At 41.0% G+C, this 24,038-nt stretch overlaps 1 protein-coding gene across 5 annotated transcripts in view; it reads right to left on the bottom strand.

Annotated features, from left to right (window-relative positions):
* The window catches only part of ALG9 (ALG9 alpha-1,2-mannosyltransferase), a 105,796-nt gene that overhangs the window by 61,671 nt on the left and 20,087 nt on the right, over positions 1-24,038 (bottom strand). For all 5 annotated transcript variants that reach the window (XM_020882297.2, XM_070473595.1, XM_020882296.2 and 2 more), the window contains exons 7-10: positions 17,837-17,924; positions 17,550-17,655; positions 3,652-3,774; positions 721-875 (exon numbers count right to left, since the gene is read on the bottom strand). In XM_020882297.2, coding sequence (XP_020737956.1) covers positions 721-875; positions 3,652-3,774; positions 17,550-17,655; positions 17,837-17,924 — 472 coding nt within the window. The remainder of the gene's footprint in view (positions 1-720; positions 876-3,651; positions 3,775-17,549; positions 17,656-17,836; positions 17,925-24,038) is intronic.

Genomic DNA, 24,038 nt, shown 5'->3' with positions numbered 1-24,038 from the left:
GCAAGAATACTGGAGAAGGTAACTGTGCATGCCTCTAGGGGATCTTCCCCACCCAGGGACTGAACCCTTGTCTCTTTCATCTAAACCTGCATTGGTAGGCAGGTTCTTTACCACTAGCACCACCTGAGAGGCCCTTGTAAATTATATCTTACCATAAATCTGTTAAGGAAAAAAACCTATTACCCAAATTAATCCTTTTTTAATAACTGCAAATGGAGCAGAGGGTTTAAAAAAAAAAAAAAAGAGTCCGACACTTCCAAGGCCATAAATACCGAAATATTCATGATTAGTTCTGACCTGGACAGGTTTTAAGCCAGGATTACAATGTCCCATACTGCGAACTGCCTGAAGTAACCCCAGACACCTAAGCCAGTTGCATTCAGGTTTAATAACCGAAGAACAGACGTTCCATCAGCTCTGCTGTGCTGTTACCAGTCTGTACTGGGCCCAAATAACTACTTAAAAAACTCCTTTCATAGCAATTGGATTCTTGTTGGCAAGAGAGACAAATTATTACTAACACAAATTAACACTGCAAATATGTGATCAGCAAACAACAGTACAAACAACACCTAAGCAATCAAAGTTTTATGATCTGTATCAGCTTTAATGTATTGATACCATCTCTTAGGGGGAAGCATTCTGTAATTTGCCTTTAAGCTTGTTGAATGATTTAATGTGAAACAGAATGAAGCAGACACACATTTCCCTGAAACTCACCTGAAGTGCAGAAAGGGCCACAGCACCACAGAGACATATTAGTGGATACACAGGGAAAAGAAATCTCTCCTCTTTGTGAGGCTGGATGAAGAAAATTATAAACCAAATATACATTGGAGCCAAGGTAAGCCAATATGGGTGGCCTAAATTCTGAACTGTAAAACACAGAAAAAAAATATCCACCTTTCACCATATTAGACCAAAACAGCACATTTACTTTCAAAGTTCTCTTGATCTCAAACTTAGGCATATACCCTAGGGCACCCCATAAAACATTTCAACTCTTTTATTCACACTTTCTCTGATATAATTAACTAGTCAAACAGAAAGAGGTATATACTTCTTAGCTCTCCCAAGAGATCCAACATTTAAAAGTAGGTACAATACTGGATTTAGCTGGAACACAAATGAATGTCAGGTGAATGGGTCATATAGCTTAATAATTTCTATACTGGATGAAGAAAAAAAAAAAGACTTCTCTCTCTAGAGAGAGAGGAGTCCTGCCACTAAGACTGAAGATTCTTGAGATTAGCCAAAAGCATGACATAAATTCATTTCTTAGATTTTAATTCTTCTGTTTACTACATTAATCTTCTTACGTATATACCAAATAGCTATAGATGAAAGGAAAGAAACAAAGTTGAATTCTCAAACTCATCACTGGTTTCTGTCAAGCTACAAATGACAAAGAACTTGTTTCAAAGAATATATAAAAACATTCTTAAAGGAAGTTTGCTGATCGAGTTTTCTCTCCTGTTTGGTAATACCCATCCACTCTGTACCGCAAAATTAAAGCCAAGAATGTACTTTAAACCATATGAAAGAACTGCAGGAATTTAATGAGCACTATGACCCTGGAGAAGGAAATGGCAACCCACTCCAGTATTCTTGCCTGGAAAAATCCCATGGACCTAGGAGCCTGGTAGGCTACAGTCCATGGGGTCACAAAGAGTCGGACACAACTGAGGGACTTCACCTTCACCATGACCCAAGCACCTGCTGGAAAGTTCCTGTGGTCATGGTCAGGAACATGGATACGGAGTAGTAAGCCTACAACCCAGAGTGAAGGCATCTCAAACTGTGCTCCTATTAGCGATAAGGAGTAGTACATGGGAATCACTGACCAACGGTGGATCGACAGCGCCCCCTGGTGTCCATTATGTTTACAACGAGCAAGTTGAGATGAGAGATCAGGGTTGTCCTCAGAGCCCACCTTAGTTAGCATTGCTTAACCTAGTGCTCCTTAGTTACACATGCTTTTGAAAAACCAGGGGTTTTATTTTGGCCTTGAGACATGCAGGATCTTAGTATACCAGCCAGGGACCAGGGATCAACCCCGCACCACCTGCAGTGGAAGTGCACAGTCTTAACCATCAGGGAAGTTCCTGCAGAAATTCTTTAGCAATAAACACTCTTGAACTGCAATAACAAGTTTATCTTTTTTTCACTTATGAAATTTTAGGCTATAATTTAGGATATTTACCTTTCCAAGAAGTATCTTAGGTTGGAATTTTCTTTATTATAAGAAAAAAAGTTTATCTTCTACAAGTAAACAATCTTTTCCTCTTTTATATCTTAGAAGATAACAAACATATTTTAAAAACATGGCCTAAAATTTTGGAACATCCTCTATAAAAATTTATAGTTTCTGTTAAACTATATTTCTGTTAAACTATGTTAAACGTATTATTTCTGTTATAAAACAAAATTTTTTAAAAAAATATATAAAAAATAATGTTTCTGTACATAAAATATACAAAATACATAAAGAAAAAACAGAGTCCTCAATTTCTTACTAGGTGGACATGTGGGTACATGACACAATTTTAAACCAAAATTGGATTCCTACTTTAGAGAATAGCTTAATATACTGTTTTTGTTTTTACTGTTTTTATACTTATATCACAAGCATTTACAAATACTCCACAAGTATAAATTATTTTTATAGTCAGAAAAAGCTACTTTTCAAAAAAAAAAAGAAAAGTGATCCTTAATAAACACAAGGAATGGAGGAATGCGTTAATACCTCAAGGGAACAAAGAGCTGAATCCAAACGTGGGACACTATGTACGCAAGATGAGTGACATAGTTTCTTTAGAAATCTTCAGAAGGACACAGGTGAGGGGGGAACCTCTAGAAAAGCTTATGAAACGTAACACCAAATTCAGTATATGACTCATTTAGATCCTGCTTTAAAAAAACTATAAAAGTTTTTTTTCAGACAGTGTAGGAATCTAAATACTACCTGGGCATTAGATGATATTAAGAAAAAACTGTGAATTTTGTTAGATAATGGCATCACGGTCATGTTACAACAAAAGTTCTAAAATAAAGCAAAAGTGACTCTGAAGGCTGCTTTCATATTCTATGAACACAGCAAACTCTTTATAAACTATTAACTATGGAAAGGAAAACGGGGAATGGTATGGAAGGATCACAGAGCATCCAAACCAGACCAAAAAGTTGGAAATGAAATCTTCTTCCAAAACTCAAATGAATTTCTGCTCAGCTCTGTCTCCCAATCAGAGCAAGCATCAAATGTCGGGGAATCTCCACAAGGCTTAGTTTCCAGATTTTTGGTTGAATTTCCCAGAGATTGTTTGCCTCTATTTTTGATTATCTTAAGCAATTTACCATGCTAACATACACTCCTTTAAATACGCTTATCTCCCAAGGTTTTTTAAATGCTTTTGCCTCCCCAGATGATTCTGTAAATCATACAGACTTCCTCACTTGAAATTATTATCCAGATTATCACATAGGTTAACACAGGTAGAATAAACTATAAACAGAAATGGAAAAATACAATAAGCCAACCATTTCCATAGGAAGAAAATGGAAAATAAAATAAGTAGATTGTTTTTTATTTCTTGGTATACATTGTTACTTCTCTTCCCTCCCCGCAAATCTATCATTCCTTATTCCACTTACCATGAAATCTCTGCAGTAGGTATTCCATGAGAGAAGTCAGTGGTAAGACCAGGAGGGCTAAAGCAAAGACTACATTAAAATTCAGAAATCCATTAATTAAATAGAAATACCAAGGTTCTGTGCCTGAGGGAAATAAAGAGACAAGAAATCATTAGTGAATGCCTCCAATACCTACGACAATGCTTGAGAGTGTTGCTTGTCAAGTAAATTCGATGATCCAGCAGCTCATGTAAGTGAGGGCCCACAAGCCACTCCCCCCCACCTTAGAAATCAGGTTTCAGATATTTAGCTATCATGACCACTATTTGTTGTTGTTCAGTCTCCAAGTTGTTTCCAACTATTCGAGACCCCATGGACTGCAGCATACCAGGCTGCCCTGTCCCTCACCATCTCCCAGAGTTTGTCCAAATTCATGTCCATTTAATTGATGATGCCATCCAACCATCTCATCCTCTGTCGCCCTCTTCTCCTTCTGCTGTTAATCTTTCCCAGCATTGGGGTCTTTTCCAGTGAGTCAGCTATTCACATCAGGTGGTCAAAGTACTGGAGCTTCAGCTTCAGCATCAGTCCTTCCAAAGAGTATTCAGGGTTGATATACTTTAAGATTGAGTGGTTTGATCTCCTTGCTTTCCAAGGGACTCTCAAGAGGCTTCTCCAGCACTGTAGTTTGAAAGCATCAATTCTTCAGCGTTCTGCCTTCTTTATTGTTCATCTCTCACATCTGTACATGAGTACTGGACCACTATATCCAGCCCAAATGGGACTAATACTTTTCAGAAAACCAAACAATAAAAACAGCTTAGCAGCGATCTTGTGATTTATAAGTATTTATTTGGTCTTCACTCCCATTCCTAGGAAAGAGCGCCTAAAACGACCTACCTAATTCCTAAAGTGGTGAGAAGTATCTTTTGTTATGCTAATCTGGGGACTTTTGGCAAAGTCCTAGGTAACCTCAGGATGGGGACTAGTTATGAGAGGAACCACCTAGTGATTGGAGAGTTAGAACTTTCAGTCCTGTCTTTCCCTCCTCTGGGAAGGCGAGAGGGTATAGCAATGGGGTTTAAACACCAATGGCCAGTGAATCAAGCAATGGTGCTCAATTAATGAGACCTCCATAAAAACCCAAAAGGACAGTGTTCAGAGGGCTTCCAGGCAGGTAAACAGTAGGGAAGCACCACGTATCTTCCCGCCCACCCTGCCCTATGCATCTCTTCCGTCTGCCTTGTCTCCTTTCTAATAAACTGGACAACAGAAGTGTTTCTGGAGTCCTGGGAGACGCGCCAGCAAATTAACTGAACCTGAGAAGGGGGTTGCTGGAACTTCTAACGTGGTCAGTCAGAAGCCCAGGAGACAACCTGGACTTTCACAGGGCACGAAGCAGAGGCCTCCCCACCGAGGGCTGGGGGGTGGCGGGGTGGGTGCAGTCTTACAGTGCTGAGCTATACATAAGCCCGTACATATATGGGCCTTGCCTATCCGTGTATACTATCACATTCTAGTATCCTTCCCCCTGATGTGCTCAACCACCTTTCAATAGTGTCTGTTGAAGGGGGACCTTCCACAAAAAGCAACGACTTGTCTTCCTGAGGAAAAGCATGTTCAGAGACCCAGACCTTGCTCAGCTTTTCGGAATCAGAATGAAATAACATGACTGAAAACACAAGCCTTGCTCGCACAAGTTCTGATTCTTTAACTCCAAACCCTGAAACTCAGACACTGAGAGACAGCCCCCGTTGGCACATTCCGCCGGTTTTCATCTGCTCTTCCCTCGTGTGATTACTTCAATCAGGCCATGAATGACACATGCGGGTTTAATCACTGTGTGTTGTGACAGCCGCCTTGCACCACAGCAATTTCCTGCAATCAGCATTGCTTAAAAGGGTAATCAGAAGGCAGAGGAATACTCAGAAAAGCCTGACATTCCTGCAGCTTGCACAGCAAAATAAGATTAGAAACCAAACCCAAGAGGCGAGAAACATCTAAGGGAGGAGGAAGATGCAGAGGGGACCCCGGGGAAGGACTCAGGTCCGACAGCGCGTCACCTTTAGGGAAAGCTCGCTTCTTCCTGTCGAAACACAGGGATAGAAGCTGTCCAGGAAGAGAGACTCTATCCCAGGCCAAGCTCATCAGAGACATCTGCATCTTGTATTCTTTACAAATAACCTTTTAGGTTACAGAAAACTGCCTGCCTGCAGTCACTCCAGTTGCGTCTGACTCTTCGCGACCCCGTGGATGGCAGGTAGCCCGCCAGGCTCTTCTGTCCATAGGATTCTCCAGGCAAGAATACTGGAGTGGGTTGCCATTTCCTTCTACAGAAAACTATTGGATGGTTTTATTTTCAAAATGGAAAATACATGTCTTCTCTGGGTTTTAATTACTATTGAACAGCACGTTTCCTAAATTGAGTCCTTTAGTAGAAGTCCAGTTTCCAGAGAAGTCAGTTTTGGCACAATCATCTCCTGACGGCCAGTGTGGAGGCAGTGCTATCAACCCTGACCTCCCTTTTTCTTTACAAAATTCTGGAAATTTGACCCTGAGATGATAAATCAGAGTGACTAGAAAAAAGGGAGTCACCCTTCACATCATCTATTACAGATGCTTAAACATCAACAGATAAAAGCTTCTTTCTCTCGATCCTTGCTAATATATGCTTTTTCAAGGAAAGTGCTCTAGTGTTTTTCTCTTTATCACAATTTACTATGCCCTCCTGTTACGGCTGTCTATCTTTTTACCAAGGTATACTGTATGCTGAGATGTGGAGCCAAAAGCATTAAGTTGGTAACCTCAATTATTTTTATGTGTTAGGAGCTCATAGATCAAGTTCATAGCTAGGCCGTGAACATTTCGTAATAGACTGTTACTTCCCTGAAGGACCGGATAGAAACTGGGGAATAAGTCAAAATTTGGGAAGGTTCAAATGACAACAGTCTTGAAAACAAGGGCAAAAGGGGACCAAAAAATAGTGAATTCTGTTAACCAGTGTCCTCCCCTACTTGATAAGACATCTATCTCAAAAGAGTAAAAACTTGTATCTTTTTCCAGGGAGATACTCAACACTGCTCTCAGAAATTATCAAAAAGTGAACTATGTATTATAGAAAAAAATATGTCAGAATGACAAGCTAAGCATTTAACTCGTGCAAAATGTAAGGTGAAAGGAAGCTGGAAGCAGGGTCTTTGCAGAGGGGGACTCACCTATCTCCCTTTTATGGAAAGTGCCTCAATCCCTTTCAATCAAATGAGCTCAAGGGAGCTTTGTTAGAGATTAAAGAAGAAGGGATAATGTTTACTGTTCCATTGACTGAATGAAGGGAAACTACTTTGTAGGCCTACAGTTTTACAGAACTCTAGGAACTAAATTATAATAAATCATCCTTATAAATGTCAAATTTGTGCCACCAAGAGGAAAAATCCACCGAGGTTCAACACAAAAGATTAACAAAAGAAAGAAGGCTCTAGAACAGGTCATGCTAGCAGGTGACCCTAAGCATGCCTCCAAAGCCTCCTCTGGGGCTTCATCCTCTGCTGCTGCAGGAATGGAAAGCTGTGGGCCTTCTGACCAAGGTCTCTAGCCTTTACCTTCTGAAATCTCCCATCCTGTGGTCTGACAGATTTGATAAGACAGACAGGCACGGATCATATCCTAAGCTCCAAGTGGCATCCCTGAGCAGACCCGCTGTTGTTTCTGAGGGAAGAGCACTTCTTACACCCGTCCTCCCACACCTGTCCTCCCACGCCTCTCCTCCCAGGCCTATGTTCTCATCAGACAGCACAGCTCTTCACACAAAAAAACTCAACCTCAACATCTGAGAACTTGAAATGTTACAAGGGGAAGAGGCCAAATCAGTGCCAAGCCTTTCCTTTTTGCAACACAAAATTTCACCTCTTGATCTTTGACCCCATAGAGACGTTTCACCTACAACTTTGCAACTTCCATGTCTACACTACTCTAAATTTCCTAAGCATCAAGTATTCTTGACCTCATCCAAGTAATAGTTGTGAAAAATTGCCTCTGTCCCCTGGTTTCAAAAGACAAGAGTCAGTCCAGGCCTGGAACGTGTCATTAATAAATGTTATTTGGCCAAGAAAGTATAGAAAGGTCCCTTTGAAAACCAGGAACAATAGAATAAATATTTACAGGTTTTCCTCAGTTTATGATGGGGTTAAGTCCTGATAAACCCATCATAAACTAAAAACATCGTAAGTCAAAAACACATTTAATACAGCTAACATATCAAACATCATAACTCAGCCTAGCCTAACTCTAACGTGGTCAGAACACTTACATTAGCCTACAGTCAGGCAAAACTCACCTAATACCAAGCCTGCTTTATAAGACAGTGTTGACGGTCTCATGTAATTTACTGGCTTCTGTACTGAAAATGAAAAACAGAATGGTTGTCCGTATAAAGAACGGCAGTAAGAGCTTCCACGGTTTACTCTCAGGACGAATGGCTGACTGGGAAGTGTAGGTCACTGCCACTGCCCAGCATCACGAGAGATACCTTATTGCCTACTGGAAAAAGATCAAAATTCAAAGTATAGTTTCTACTGAATACTATTGCTCTCACACCATCATAAAGTCAAAGAAAATCATAAGTTGAAGCACCATAAGTTGGGGTGGGTTCTAAGTAGCTTTAGTCGTGTCCAACTCTTTGCGACCCCATGGACTGTAGTCCGCCAGGCTCCTGTGTCCATGGGATTCTCCAGGCAAGAATACTGGAGTGGGTAGCCATGCCCTCCTCCAGGGGATCTCCCCGACCCAGGAATCGAACCCGTGTCTCTTATGTCTCCTGCACTGGCAGGTGGGATCTGTACCACTAGCACCACCTGGGAAGTCCCGTAAGTTGGGGACCATCTGCATATTATCACAATCACAATGGAGAGAGTGACATTATCTTGCTTACGCCTGTGTAGTTCTTACCTAAAATTGGCTAATGCTGTAAAACTACCTTAAATTTTTAAAAACGAACTCAATATTCAATCTTTTTGTCTCAGCAGTCTGACATTTGACATTCTATTTTTCTGCAATGTACCCACCTAGTGTCTTCCTGGCAAACTCCTACTCTTCCTTCCAGCTCAGCTCAAAGACCACCCCCTCTAAGAAGTCTTTCCTGACACCAACAGATGAACTTGCTCCTTCAAATCCCTGACTATCATTCCACTGCTGCACATAACACATTGGACTATAATTACCTACTCATGTGTGTGCAGCCTTATCAGACCGCAAATTCTATGAGGAGCATAATCAATGCTCAAAAGCAACTGATTGAATGTTTCTTTAACTGAAGTCATTTATCCATTCATTCAAGAAGTATTTATAGGCTTATTAGGTTCTTATATGTAAGAAAACACTAAGAGATGTATGCAAAAACTATCAGCATAAAGCACTTAATCTAAAATTTTCAGATTAAAAAACCAGGTGCCATAGCTAACAAAGCACTTGAGGTGGGAGACTCTTAAAAAACAGTTGAAATACTGCCAAACAAGTGAAAGAGTTTCCACGACAAAGACATGCTGCCCGTCTGACAACCGTACGGCAGCAAAGCATCTTAAAACGTAAGTCTCAGGACTTCCCTGGAGGTCCGGTGGTTATGAATTCCCCTTGCAATGCAGGGGATAAGGGTTTAATCCCTGGTGGGGGAATCAGGATCTCACACGCCAAGACTGTACTTTCAGGGATCGTTTCTATGCAAGCTACAGCTTCAACGTAATCGCTATCAAATTACCAATGGCACTGTTCACAGAACTAGAACAAAAAATTGCACACTTCATATGGAAACACAAAAGACCCCAAATAGCCAAAGCAGTCTTGAGAAAGAAGAATGGAACTGGAGGAATCAACCTGCCTGACTTCAGATTATCCTACAAAGCCACAGTCATCAACGGTATGGTACTGGCCCCAAAACAGAAATACAGACCAACAGAACAAGACAGAAAGCCCAGAAATGAACCCTTGTACCTGTGGGTACCTTATTTTTGACAAAGGAGGCAAGAATATACAATGGGGCAAAGGCAGCCTCTTCAATAAGTGGTGCTGGGAAAACTGGACAGCTACATGTAAAAGAATGAAATTAGAACACTTCCTAACACCATACACAAAGATAAATTCAAAATGGATAAAAGACCTAAATGTAAGACCTGAAACTATAAAACTCCTAGAGGTAAACACAGGCAGAACACTCGACATAAATCATAGCAAGATCCTCTATGATCCAACTCCTAGAGTAATGGAAATAAAAACAAAACTAAACAAGTGGGACCTGATTAAACTTAAAAGCTTTTGCACAGCAAAGGAAATGATAAGCAAGGTAAAAAGACAAGCTTCAGAATGGGAGAAAATAATAGCAAATGAAACAATTGACAAAGGATTAACTTCCAAAATATACAAGCAGTTCATACAACTCAATGACAGAAAAACAAACAACCAAATCAAAAAGTGGGGAAAAAATCTATACAGACACTTCTCCAAAAAAGACATACAGATGGCAAACAAACACATGAAAAGATGCTCAACATTGCTCACTATTAGAGAAATGCAAATCAAAACTACAAAGAGATATCACCTCACACCGGTCAGAATGGCCATCATCAAAAGTCTACAAATAAATGCTGGAAGGGTGTGGAGAAAAGGGAATTCTCTTGCACTGTTGGTGGGAATGTGAATTGATACAGCCACTATGGAAGACGGTATGGCGATTCCTTAAAAAACTAGGAATAAAACCACCATATGACCCAGCAATCCCACTCCTAGGCATATATCCTGAGGAAACTAAAACTGAAAAAGACACACGTATCTCACTGTTCATTGCAGCACTATTTACAACAGCTAGAACATGGAAGCAAGCTAGATGTCCATCGACAGATGAATGGATAAAGAAGTTGTGGTACATATACACAATGGAATATTACTCAGCCATAAAAAGGAATGCATTTGAGTCAGTTCTAATGAGGTGGATGAACCTAGAACCTATTACACACAGTGAAGTGAGTCAGAAAGAGAAAGATAAATATCATATTCTAAATTTGCTCTATGTCTCAGGAAACTCAAACAGGGGCTCTGTATCAATCTAGAGAGGTGGGACGGGGCGGGAGATGGGAGGGAGGTTCAAAAGGGAGGTGATATATGTGTACCTATGTTGAGGTTTGACAGAAAACAAAATTCTATAAAGTAACTATCCTTCAATAAAAAAATAAATAAATAAAATTTTAAAAAAGATCTCACATGCCACAGAACTACTAGGCCTGCATGCCACAAATACTGAGTCTAAATGCTCTGGAGCCCACAGGCCACAACTAGAAAGTTCTCGTTCTTCAAACTAGAGAGTCTGTGTGCCGCAGCAAAAAATCCCACATGACACAACTAAGACCCAGCACAGCCAAGTAAACAAATACATATTTTTAAAAAGATTAGTCTTTCATATTTACTGAATGGACTCAACAACTACAATTAAATTAGCTGACAATGGTAAAGTACTATTTTGTCTGGTCAAAGCTATGGTTTTTCCAGTCATTATGTATGGATATGAGAGCTGGACTGTAAAGAAAGCTGAGCACCGAAGAACTGATGCTTTTGAACTCTTGAGAGTCCCTTGGACTGCAAGGAGATCCAACCAGTCCATCCTAAGGGAAATCATTCCCGAATATTCATTGGAAGGACAGATGCTGAAGCTGAGACTCCAACACTTTGGCCTCCTGATGAAAAGAACTGACTCATTGGAAAATACCCTGATGCTGGGAAAGATTGAAGGCGGGAGGAGAAGGGGACGACAGAGGATGAGATGGTTGGATGCCATCACTGACTCGAAGGACATGAGTCTGAGTAAGCTCTGCGAGGTGGTGATGGACAGGGAAGCCTGATGTGCTGAAGTCCATGGGGTTGCAAAGAGTCGGACATAGCTGAGCGACTGAACTGATTCTTTTTTTAAATTAATTGTTTTGGTTGCACTGAGTCTTTATTGCTGCACATGGGCTTTCCTTAGTTGCAGAGTGTGGGAGTTACTCTCTAGTAGCTATTCTCTAGGTGCATGGGCTTCTCATTGCGGTGTGCAGAGCACAGGCTCCAGGGTGCGTGCACTCAAGCAGTGGGGGCACACAGGCTCAGTAGTTGTGGCCTGCAGGCTCCAGAGTTCAGGTCCAGGCTCAGTAGTTGCTGCACCTGGTTTAATTGCTTCATGGCCTATGGGATCTTCACAGTTCAGGGCTCGAACCCATGTCTCCTGACAAGCGGATTCCTATCCACTGTGCTAATAGAGGAAGTCCTACTTCTAGTATTCTTAACTTGTACGAAGATAATCTCAACCTAGCACACAACAGGCCTAAACAAAATAGTTCTAGGATATAATAGTGATCAGGGCACTTATGCAGATAAGGAGGAGTACTCCAGAATGTGTTCTTTCTTTCATTCATGAATGAGAAGTCTTTACTAAAGACTTCTTAGTAAAGAAAGTCTTAGTAAAGAAGTCTTTACTAAAGTCTTTACTGAAGAGAATACAGAAAGACTACCGACTCCTAGGTGGAAGAAGTGTTCTCTGCAAGCTTGCTAAAGCAAAATGGTGTTAACATGGAAATCAGACATTCCTGAAGATTTGTCAAATCCAAAGATGAGAAAAAAGCAAAAAAACTTCTACCAGCAAAGAACACCCCCTAAAGTCTGGCTGACTACAGTCAGTCAGACGCCCAGTATGACAGTTCTCGAGGGAAGCCCGTGGCTCAGTGGTAAAGAATCCGCCTGCAGTATAGGAAATGTGGGTCCAATCCCTGGGTCAGGAAGATCCCCTGGAGAAGGAAGTGGCAACTTACTTCAGTGTTGTTGCCTGGGAAATCCCACGGACAGAGGAGCCTGATGGGCTACAGTCTGTTGTTCTTAAGCCGTTCATCTACGTCGGACTCTTTGCGACCCCATGAGCTGCAGCATGCAGGTTTCCCGGTCCTTCACTGTCTCCCGGAGCTTGCTCAAACTCAAGTCCACTGAGTTGGTGATGCCATCCAACCATCTCGTTCTCTGTCGTTCCCTTCTCCTGTCCTCAACCTTTCCCAGCATCAAGGTCTTTTCCAATGAGTGAGTTCTCGCATCATGTGGCCAAAGTAATGGAGCTTTAGCCTCAGCATCAGTCCCTCCAATGAATATTCAGGATTAATTTCCTTTAGGATTGACTGCTTAGATAACCTTGCAGTCCAAGGGACTCTCAAAAGTCTTCTCCAACTCCACAGTTCAAAAGCATTAATTCCTTGGCTGCTGCTGCTGCTAAGTCGCTTCAGCTGTGTCCGATTCTGTGTCCGACCCCATAGACAGCAGCCCACCAGGCTGCCCCATCCCTGGGATTCTCCAAGCAAGAACACTGGAGTGGGTTGCCACTTCCTTCTCCAATGCATGAAGGTGTAAAGAGAAAGTGAAGTTGCTCAGTCGTGTCTGACTCTTAGCGACCCCATGGACTGCAGCCTACCAGGCTCCTCCATCCATGGGATTTTCCAGGCGAGAGTACTGGAGTGGGTCGCCATTGCCTTCTCTGAATTCCTTGGCATTCAGCCTTATTTATAGCCCAACTATCACATCCATACATGACTACTGGAAAAATCATAGCATCATTATATGAAGTTTTGGCAGCAAAGTAATGTCTCTGTTTTTTAATCTGCTGTCTATGTTGGTCATAGTTTTTCTTCCAAGGAGCAAGCATCTTTGAATTTCATGGCTGCAGTCATCATCTGCAGTAATTTTGGAGCCCAAGAAAATAAAGTCTGTCACTGTTTCCCCATCTATTTGCCATGAAGTGATGGGACCGGATGCCATTATCTTAGCTTTTTGAATGTTAAATTTTAAGCCAGTTTTTTCACTTTCCTCTTTCATTTTCATCAAGAGGCTCTTTAGTTCCTCTTTGCTTTCTGCTGTAAGGGTGGTATCATTTGCGTATCTGAGGTTATTGATATTTCTCCTGGCAATCTTGATTCCAGCTTGTGCATCCTCCAGCCCAGCGTTTCTCACGATGTACTCTGCATATAAGTTAAATAAGCAGGGTGACAATATACAGCCTTGACGTACTCCTTTCCCTATTTGGAACCAGTCTGTTGTTCCATGCCCGGTTCTCACTGTTGCTTCTTGACCGGCATACAGGTTTCTCAAGAGGCAGGTCAGGTGGTCTGGTATTCCCATCTCTTTCAGAATTTTCCACAGTTTGTTGTAATCTACACAGTCAAAGGCATTAGCACAGTCAACGAAGCAGATGTTTTTCCCTTGCTTTTTCTAGGATCCAACAGATGTTGGCAATTTGATCTCTGGTTCTTTTGCCTTTTAGAAATCCAGCTTGAACATATGGAAGTTCTCGGTTCACGTGCTGTTGAAGTCTAACTTGGAGGATTTTGAACATGACCTTGCTGCCATGTGAAATGAGTGCGGTTATGGAGCAGTTCGAACATTCTTTGGTATTGCCCATTGTTGGTACTGGAATGAAAACTGATCTTTTCCAATCCTGTGGCCACTGCTGAGATTTCCAAATTTGCTCTCATTTTGAGTGCAGCACTGTCACAACATCATCTTTTAGGATTTGAAGTAGCTCAGCTGGAATTCCATCACCTCCACTAGCTTTGCTCCTAGTGAGGCTTCCTAAGGCCCACTTGATATCGCACTTCAGGATGTCTGGCTCTAGGTGAGTGATCACACCATCGTGGTAATCAGGGTCATTAGACATTTTTTGTACAGTTCCTCAGTGTATTCTCGCCACCTCTTCTTAGCACCTTCTGCTTCTGTTAGGACCATACCGTTTCTGTCCTTTGTTGTGCCCATCTTTGCATGAAATGTTCCCTTGGTATCTCTAACTTTCTTGAAGAGATCTCTAGTTTTTCCCATTCTATTATTTTCCTCTATTTCTTTGCATTGATCACTTAGCAAGGCTTTATTCTTGCTAATATTTGGAACTCTGCATTCAGAAGGGTATATCTTTGCTTTTCTCCTTTGCCTTTCACTTCTCTTCTTTTCTCAGCTATTTGTAAGGCCTGCTCAGACGACCATTTTGCTTTTTTGCATTTTTTTCTTCTTGGGGAAGGTTTTCATAGCTGCCTCCTATACAATGCATGAACCCTGGTCCATATTTCTTCAGGCACTCTGTCTATCAGAACTAATCCCTTGAATCTCTTTGTCACTTTCACTGTATAATCATAAGGGATTTGACTTAGGTCATACCTGAATGGCCTAGTGGTTTTCCCTACTTTCTTCAATTTAAGTCTGAATTTTGTAATAAGGAGTTCATGATCTGAGCCACAGTCAGCTCCCGGTCTTGTTTTTGCTGACTGTATAGAGCTTCTCCATCCTCGGCTGCAAAAAATATAATCAATCTGATTTCAGTATTGACCATTTGGTGACGTCCATGTGTAGAGTCATCTTCTGTGTTGTTGGAAGACTGTGTCTGCTATGACCAGTGCGTTGTCTTGTAAAACTGTTAGCCTTTGCCCTGCTACATTTTGTACTCCAAGGCCAAACTTGCCTGTTACTCCAGGTATCCCGTGACTTCCTACTTTTGCATTCCGGTCCTCTATGATGAAAAGGACATCTTTTTTTGGTATAACTGGCAAGTAACTTCTGCTATCTTGGAGGTAACTCGCTGGCTACAGTCCATGGGGTCACAAAAGAGTTAGACCCAACTTAGTGAGTGAACAACAACAATAATATGAGAATAATTCCCCCTGTTCCAATAAAGCCTCTTCTATCACTAGGAAAGTGATCATATCCTGGACATTCAAAGTCGCAAAATCTGAACTGAAGCTAACCCAGCTTCACTAAAGCAGGCGAAAGAGAGCCTCAAGGACTCTTCCCCGTAAAACACTGGTTGAAACGAACAGCAGATGCTAACATCCAGGCAGGCTGGCCACTGCTCTCCTGATCCCAAAACCTACCCACTGTCAAACTAGAAATATAAACTTAGGTCAGAATTTATTCTTTTTTTACTACTCTGTCTACCAATGTACTTATTTTTAGCTGTAAAAACTTCACCAATCTAGAGGAATATACAAACTACAAAACTTTCATAGACTCTCACACAAAGTTTTACAAATAAGCAGTCAGAATACCAATATGTAATAACCCATTTAAAAGGTAGAGAAGTCAATTTTTCAAAATTAAACTCAAATTAACACAATTTATTCACCCATATATAATGCACATTATGCTTCTAATAGGCTCCCCATAAATCAAGTTCTAATATGCAATCCAGATCCAGAAATAGAGTCTCCCTTCTACTGTCTTGTGGAATCAAATAAAATTTTACAAGTAGACTAAAACAATGGGCAAATGAAAACATGCAGCTCTCCCGAGATAAAGGGAGACCTCTAGAGGCAAAAGCTGAAAATTGGGACTTTTCCCCATATCCTTAGGCATCTTAGAGCCACATAAAGAAGTCTTAAAATTCCTTCACTGAGCAATTATTCTCTATGCAGTTTGTAAATTCATTTTATTTTTAACCTATTATTTCTCATCTAAAATGACAATGTTCCCCAAATCCCAGGCGGTGGTTGTTCCATCACTAAGTCGTATCCGACTCTTTGCGACCCCATGGACTCTTGCCCAACTAAATTTCATTCACACACTTACTTTAAATTTTATTCAATCTGTTGGTTCTGTTGCAAAGTGGTAAAGAAAAATGGGCATGAGTTAAACTGATTAGAGAGACAGAGATAACATTAATGTGCTTCACACCAGAGTCTAAGATAATCACATACACAGAAAGATCTAAGATCTTCAAAAGGTTAAGGCAAAACAAACTATACTTATTTAATGAGAAGTTTTCTTATAAAATGTTTACTGACTTGACTGATCAGATCAGAAAGATCTCTAGCTTATCCCTCTGTAGTGGTCACTAACTCAAATGCCCTCAGGCGTGCCCCCCTCCCCCAAAAAAAACCCCCAAAAACAGGCTCCAGGGCTGGTTGGAAAAGGGAAAAAAATAAAAGACTAGCGAGAGAAAACCATCAGGCAAGGGGTAGAGATGGTGAGAGACTGGAGAACCAACCCCAGACTGTCCCACCACAGGTGGCTCAGACGGTAAAGAACTCGCCTCCAATGCAGGAGACCTGGGTTCAATCCCTGAGTTGGGAAGATCCCCTGGAGCAGGAAATGGCAACCCATTCCAGTATCCTTGCCTGGAGAATTCCATGGACAGAGGAGCCTGGTAGGCTACAGTCCATGGGGTCACAAAGAGTCGGACACAACTTAGCAACTAAACCACCACCAGACTAAAGGCATTCCCTTTTTCCCCCTCTTAGTGCTAAACTGGCCAAACTATCCACCCTCTCAAGCTGACCTCACCGTCATTTGCTACACTGTCTACAGATTTTGTGAACTTTCTCCCTTAATGCAAAATACTAAAGTAATACAAATTATTGGGTTGGCCAAAAGGTTCATACAGGTTTTGGCCAACCCAATAAAAAAAACAAAAAAGGAAAACAAAATGTGTACTTGTATAGAAAATGCCTGGAGGAATATTTTCCAAGGTGTTAACAATAGCTATCTGGCGATGACGGGATTATGAATGTTTTAATTTTCTTATTTTTGTTACTATATTGATTTTCTAATGAGAAGAGAGGAAAGTAACTTAATTTTAAATGAGTAGCCTCAAAAGCCAATGCTTGCCTGACAGAGTCCTTACCACTCTGTAACTGAGAATAAGAGGCTGCAAGACTAACAGGAAGCCAGAACTGAGTATCACATTAATCAAGGAAAAATATTTAGTTGCCACATACCATCACTGTGCTGTGTTCAAGCATCATTTATTTTTAAATAAGAAAGGAAGATTACCTTTTGTTTAAATAACAAAAGGCTATCTTTGATAAATGAGGCAACTGAATTAAAATGTCAAAGTTGAGGCCAATTAAACTATCCTCCAACTCTCCCCTAACTTCATACAGCCTTACCATAAAGATCAGGTCCATGAGGAGTAAAGACATTATACAAAACGATGTTGAGTGGTGCAACCACCAGCTTCCCGTAATAGTAGCTGTCAATGACCACCACAGGCACCTAAAACAGAGCAGAAAACAAAGCAATTGTAGAGTTTTGCTCTGGAAGCATCCTCACAACGCTAACAGTATAGATTTCAGAATGAAAAACAGAATGAACTCCTAACATTCTCTTTTCCATCCACACCACAAGTTGCTTTCGTTACAACGTTAGAACAAAATAAGATAAAAAGACAACTCACCAGAAACAGCATTAGAGCAACCAATGACCAATGAAGGAAACTCTTCCACCTGTGTTTCATGATCAGCAGATCAAAGGCAATAGGTAAACTATTTAACAGAGAAACAGAAAGTGGGGAGTTAAATACTCAGAGAACACAGACTCAAACAGGACAGATTCACACATAACTCATGCTGAATTGAGAATCAAATATCGCCAGCAATTATTGTGAGGGAAGAAAACTGGTACATGAAAGGATGTCTTCTCAAAAATAAAAATGTGATCTCTTCACAGGACTCATCAGAGGATGATGCATTCCACAAGAAATACAAATACTCAGCTTCGGAGTGAGCTCTATTTTATATGTATTTATGTGCAGTGGGCATTTACAATATATTAATCATAACTAACCTACCCTATTGTCCTACTCCCACCCTGCCAAATAAATACTTATTTCTCCTTTCCATGATTTATTAACACTTTAGTAAAAAAGTAATATCACACACTTTCACTTCAATTCTGATATATCCCTTTCCAATATGTAATATTGTTTCAATATGCAATATTTGCCCTTCTTCCTTTCACTTGACTTTCTCAAGCAAGGACCATATGTGCACTGCCTTCACTATTTCTTCCTTAAGGCCTAACACCAAGTTATTAAGACTGATCTGAGGTCACCAGGAATTTCCTCTCTGCCAGACCCAGCATCTTTCCACAACCACATCTCCCTTGTCTTTCTGTTGCACTTGACACAAAGCATCCGTTCCTTCCTCTTTAGACTCCCTGGCTCCGATGTTCTTTTCTGGGCGCTTCCTAGTCCTCCTTTCAGGCTTTTTTCCTATCCCATGGTGTGCTTTACCATGGCCCTGGCTCCCAAAGGCAAGGTTCTACTTTTCTCTCTCTACACTCATCTTCTCAGCAGGTGCTTCAACTCCTGTTCCATGAACAATCACCTTCATATTCATGACTTCGTAATCTAAGACACTAGTCAGAGCCTTTACCATGCTCCAATCACAATGAAATCCCTCCCACACCAATCTATTTACTTACAACGAATCTACCCAGTGTCAGCTATAGGCGCTGCTCCTGCCTCCTCCACGAGATCTCTGCATTTACATGGCACTATCATCACTATCATCTATTTGGCCATGTCATGTGGACATCTCTCTATGATTTGAAATTCCACCTTTTATTAACTAAATATTGCATTAACATTCCATTTTTTTTTAGATTTTTTTTCCTCCCCAACTAGTTACATTTCCATGAAAATGCTAGCTGCTCAGTTGTGTCCGACTCTGCGACACCATGGACTTTTGTCCCCCAGGCTCCTTCTGTCCATGGAATTCTCCAGGCGAGAATACTAAAGTGGGTTGCCGTTCCCTTCTCCAGGGGATCTTCCTGATCCAGGGATCGAACCTGGTCTCCTGCACTGCAGGCACATTCTCTACCATCTGAAACACCAGCTACATTTCCATAGCAGCTGCATTTCTCCTTTGATAAGTCAATAAATGAGAGCACAATGCTGAGTGATTAACTGTGATCCCGAAATCACTTATCAAAAGGCAGACTAATCAAAACACCCAAACTCAGAGGTATTTGAGGAACTCACAAAGTTGAATGTAGATCCAGTAAAGAGGAAAAGGAATGGAGAAACTGCAATGAGGAGGATGGAGATGTAAAAAAGAGGAAACCGTAAGGCCTTGTCAGTCACATTGAAGTCTGGACACCATCACTAGAAAGGAATGAAGTACTGATACATGTCATAACATGGATGACTATTGGAAACATGTTAAGTAAAAGAAGCCAGACACAGAAGACAATACTGTATGATTCTATTTATATAAAATCTCCAGAACAGGCACATGAAGTAGATTAACGGATGTCAACCTAGACAGCATATTAAAAAGCACAGACATTACTTAGCCAACAAAGATCCATCTAGTCAAAGCTATGGTTTTTCCAGTAGTCATGTATGGATGTGAGTGTTGGACTATAAAGAAAGCTGAGCACTGAAGAACTGATGCTTTTGAACTGTGGTGTTGGAGAAGACTCTTGAGAGTCCCTCAGACAGCAAGGAGATCCAACAAGTCCATCCTAAAGGAAATCAGCCCTGAATATTCATTGAAAGGACTGATACTGAAGCTGAGGCTCCAATACTTTGGCCACCTGATGCAAAGAACTGACTCATTGGAAAAGTCCCTGATGCTGGGAAAGATTGAAGGCAAGAGGAGAAGGGGAAGACAGAGGACAAGATGGTTGGATAGCATCACTGATTCCAAGGACATGAGTTTGAATAAACTCCAGGAGCTGGTGATGGACAGGGAGGCCTGGCATGCTACAGTCCATGGGGTTGCAAAGAGTTGGACATGACTGAGAAACTGAACTGAAGACTGGTGGGTTTGGGGACAAAAGGAAGTTACTGCTAAAGGGTACAGGTTTCTTTTAGGGATATGAATGTTCTAAAATTGACTCTGGTGATGGCTGTATCACTGTAAAAAAAACATTGAACTACACATGTTAAGTGAGTGAATTATATGTTATATTACATATAAGGTATATTACTGAATTACATCTCAGTAAAGCTGTTTAAAAAAATGTTTGGATACCACAGAGCAGGGATTGGCCAACTTTTTATTTAAGGGACCTGATAGAGTTAAATAAGCAGGGTGACAATATACAGCCTCGACGTACTCCTTTCCCTATTTGGAACCAGTCTGTTTTTCCATGTCCAGTTCTAACTGTTGCTTCCTGACCTGCATACAGATTTCTCAAGAGGCAGGTCAGGTGGTCTGGTATTGCAATCTCTTTCAGAATTTTCCACAGTTTATTGTGATCCACACAGTCAAAGGCTTTGGCATAGTCAACAAAGCAAGAAACAGACATTTTTCTGGAACTCTCTTGCTTTTTCGATGATCCAGCGAATGTTGGCAATTTGATCTCTGGTTCCTCTGTCTTTTCTAAAACCAGCTTGAACATCTGGAAGTTCACGGTTCATGTGTTGAAGCCTGGCTTGGAGGATTTTGAGCATTACTTTGCTAATGTGTGAGATGAGTACAATTGTGCAGTAGTTTGAACATTCTTTGGCATTGCCTTTCTTTGGGATTGGAATGAAAACTGACCTTTTCCAGTCCTGTGACCACTGGTGAGTTTTCCAAATTTGCTGGCATATTGAGTGCAGCACTTTCACAGCATCATCTTTCAGGATTTGAAATAGCTCACCTGGAATTCCATCACCTCCACTAGCTTTGTTCATAGTGATACTTCCTTGTCACCCTGCTTATTTAACTTATATGCACAGTACATCATGAGAAACACTGGGCTGGATGAAGCACAAGCTGGAATCAAGACAGCTGGGAAAAGTATCAATAATATCAGATATGCAAATGATGCCACCCATATGGCAGAAAGCCAAAGAACTAAAGAGCCTCTTGATCAAAGTGAAAGAGGAGAGTGAAACAGTTGGCTTAAAGCTCAACATTCAGAAAACTAAGATCATGGCATCCAGTCCCATCACTTCATGGCAGATAGATGGGGAAACAGTGGCTGACTTTATTTTTAGGGGCTCCAAAATTACTTCAGATGGTGATTGCAGCCATGAAATTAAAAGATGCTTACTCCTTGGAAGGAAAGTTATGACCAATCTAGACAGCAGAGACATTAAAAAGCAGAGACATTACTTTGTCAACAAAGGTCCATCTAGTCAAGGCTATGGTATTTCCAGTAGTCATGTATGGATGCGAGAGTTGGACTATAAAAAAGCTGAGCACCGAAGAATTGATGCTTTTGAACTGTGGTGTTGGAGAAGACTCTTGAGAGTCCCATGGACTACAAGGAGATCCAACCAGTCCATCCGAAAGGAAATCAGTCCTGGGTATTCATTGGTAGGACTGATGTTGAAGCTGAAACTCCCAATATTTTGGCCACCTGATGTGAAGAGCTGACTCATTTGAAAAGACCCTGAAGTTGGGAAAGATTGAAGGAAGGAAGAGAAGGGGACAACAGAGGATGAGATGGTTGGATGGCATCATTGACTCAATGGACGTGAGTTTGGGTGAACTCTGGGAGTTGGTGATGGATAGGGAGGCCTGGCGTGCTGTGGTTCATGGGGTCGCAAAGAGTCGGACATGACTGAGCGACTGAACTCAACTGAACTGATTCTCTGACTTCATAACTCCCTTTAAAAAATTTATTCTATAGATAAATTTCCATAAGACATGTACAAGAATGTTCACTAAATTATTGTGTATAATAGCAAAAAAGAAACTGAAAACCAAATGCCTACCAACAAAGCAATGGTTAAATAAATTATAGACAGCCATACAATAATGGAATGCTATTGCCAAATTCAGACTTAAATTGAAGAAAGTAGGGAAAACCACTAGACCATTCAGGTATGACCTAAATCAAACCCCTTACAATTATACAGTGGAAGTGACAAATAGATTCAAGGGATTAGATCTGATAGAGTGCCTGAAGAACTATGGACAAAGGTTTGTGACATTGTACAGGAGGCAGGGATCAAGACCATCCCCAAGGAAAAGAAATGCAAAAAGGCAAAATTGTTGTCTGAGGAGGCTTTACAAATAGCTGTGAATAGAAGAGAAGTGAAAGGCAAAGGAGAAAAGGGAAGATACCCATTTGAATGCAGAATTCCAAAGAATAGCAAGGAGAGATAAGAAAGCCTTCCTCAGTGATCAGTGAAAAGAAATAGAGGAAAACAATAGAATGGGAAAGACTAGAGACCTCTTCAAGAAAATTAGAGATAACAAGGGAACATTTCATGCAAAGACAGGCTCAATAAAAGACAGAAATGGCATGGACCTAACAGAAGCAGAAGATATTAAGAAGAGGTGGCAAGAATACACAGAACTGTACAAAAATGTACTTCACGACCCAGATAATCATGATGGTGTGATTACCAATCTACAGCCAGACATGCTGGAATGTGAAGTCAAGTGGGCCTTATGAAGCATCACTATGAACAAAGCTAGTGGAGGTGATGGAATTCCAGGTGAGCTATTTCAAATCCTAAAAGATGATGCTGTGAAAGTGCTGCACTCAATATGCCAGCAAATTTGGAAAACACAGCAGTGGCCACAGGACTGGAAAAGGTCAGTTTTCATTCTAATCCCAAAGAATGCTCAAACTACTGCACAACTGCATTCACTTCACACACTAGTAAAGTAATGCTGAAAATTCTCCAAGCCAGGCTTCAACAGTATGTGAACGGTGAACTTCCAGATGTTCAACCTAGATTTAGGAAAGGCAGAGGAGTCAGAGATCAAATTGCCAACATCCGCTGGATCATCAAAAAAGTAAGAGAGTTTCAGAAAATATCTACTTCTGCTCTATTGACTATGCCAAAGCCTTTGACTGTGTGGATCACAACAAACTGTGAAAAAATCTGAAAGAGATGGGAATACCAGACCACCTGATTTGCCTCTTGAGAAACCTGTATGCAGGTCAGGAAGCAACAGAACTGGACATGGAACAAGACTGGTTCCAAATAGGGAAAGAAGTATGTCAAGGCTGTGTATTGTAACCCTGCTTATTTAATTTATATGCAGAGTACATCATGAGAAATGCTAGGCTGGATGAAGCAGAAACTGGAGTCAAGATTTCTGGGAGGAATATCAATAACCTCAGATATGCAGATGACACCACCCTTATGGCAGAAAGTGGAGAAGATCTAAAGACCTTCTTGATGAAAGTGAAAGAGGAGAGTGAAAAAGTTGGCTTAGAACTCAACATTCAGAAAACGAAGATCATGGCATCTGGTCCCATCACTTCATGGCAAATAGATGGGGAAACAGTGGAAACAGTGACAGACTTTATTCTGGGGGGCTCCAAAATCACTGCAGATGGTGACTGCACCCATGAAATTAAAAGACACTTGCTCTTTGGAAGAAAAGCTATGATGAATCTAGACAGCATATTAAAAAGTAGAGACACTACTTTTCTGACAAAGATCCATCTAGTCAAAGCTATGGTTTTTCCAGTAGTCACGTATGGATGTGAGAGTTGGACTATAAGGAAAGCTGAGCGCCAAAGAACTGATGCTTCTGAACTGTGGTGTTGGAGAAGACTCTTGAGAGTCCCATGGACTGCAAGGAGATCCAACCAGTCCATCCAAGGAAATCAGTCCTCAATATTTGTTGGAAGAACTGATACTAAAGTTGAAACTCCAATACTTTGGCCACCTGATGCAAAGAACTGACTCATTG

The sequence above is a fragment of the Odocoileus virginianus genome, chromosome 10 (assembly GCF_023699985.2).
Source record: "Odocoileus virginianus isolate 20LAN1187 ecotype Illinois chromosome 10, Ovbor_1.2, whole genome shotgun sequence".
NCBI lineage: Eukaryota > Metazoa > Chordata > Mammalia > Artiodactyla > Cervidae > Odocoileus > Odocoileus virginianus.
Note: the sequence above shows the minus strand (reverse complement) of the source record. Positions and strands in the feature narration are given on the sequence as shown.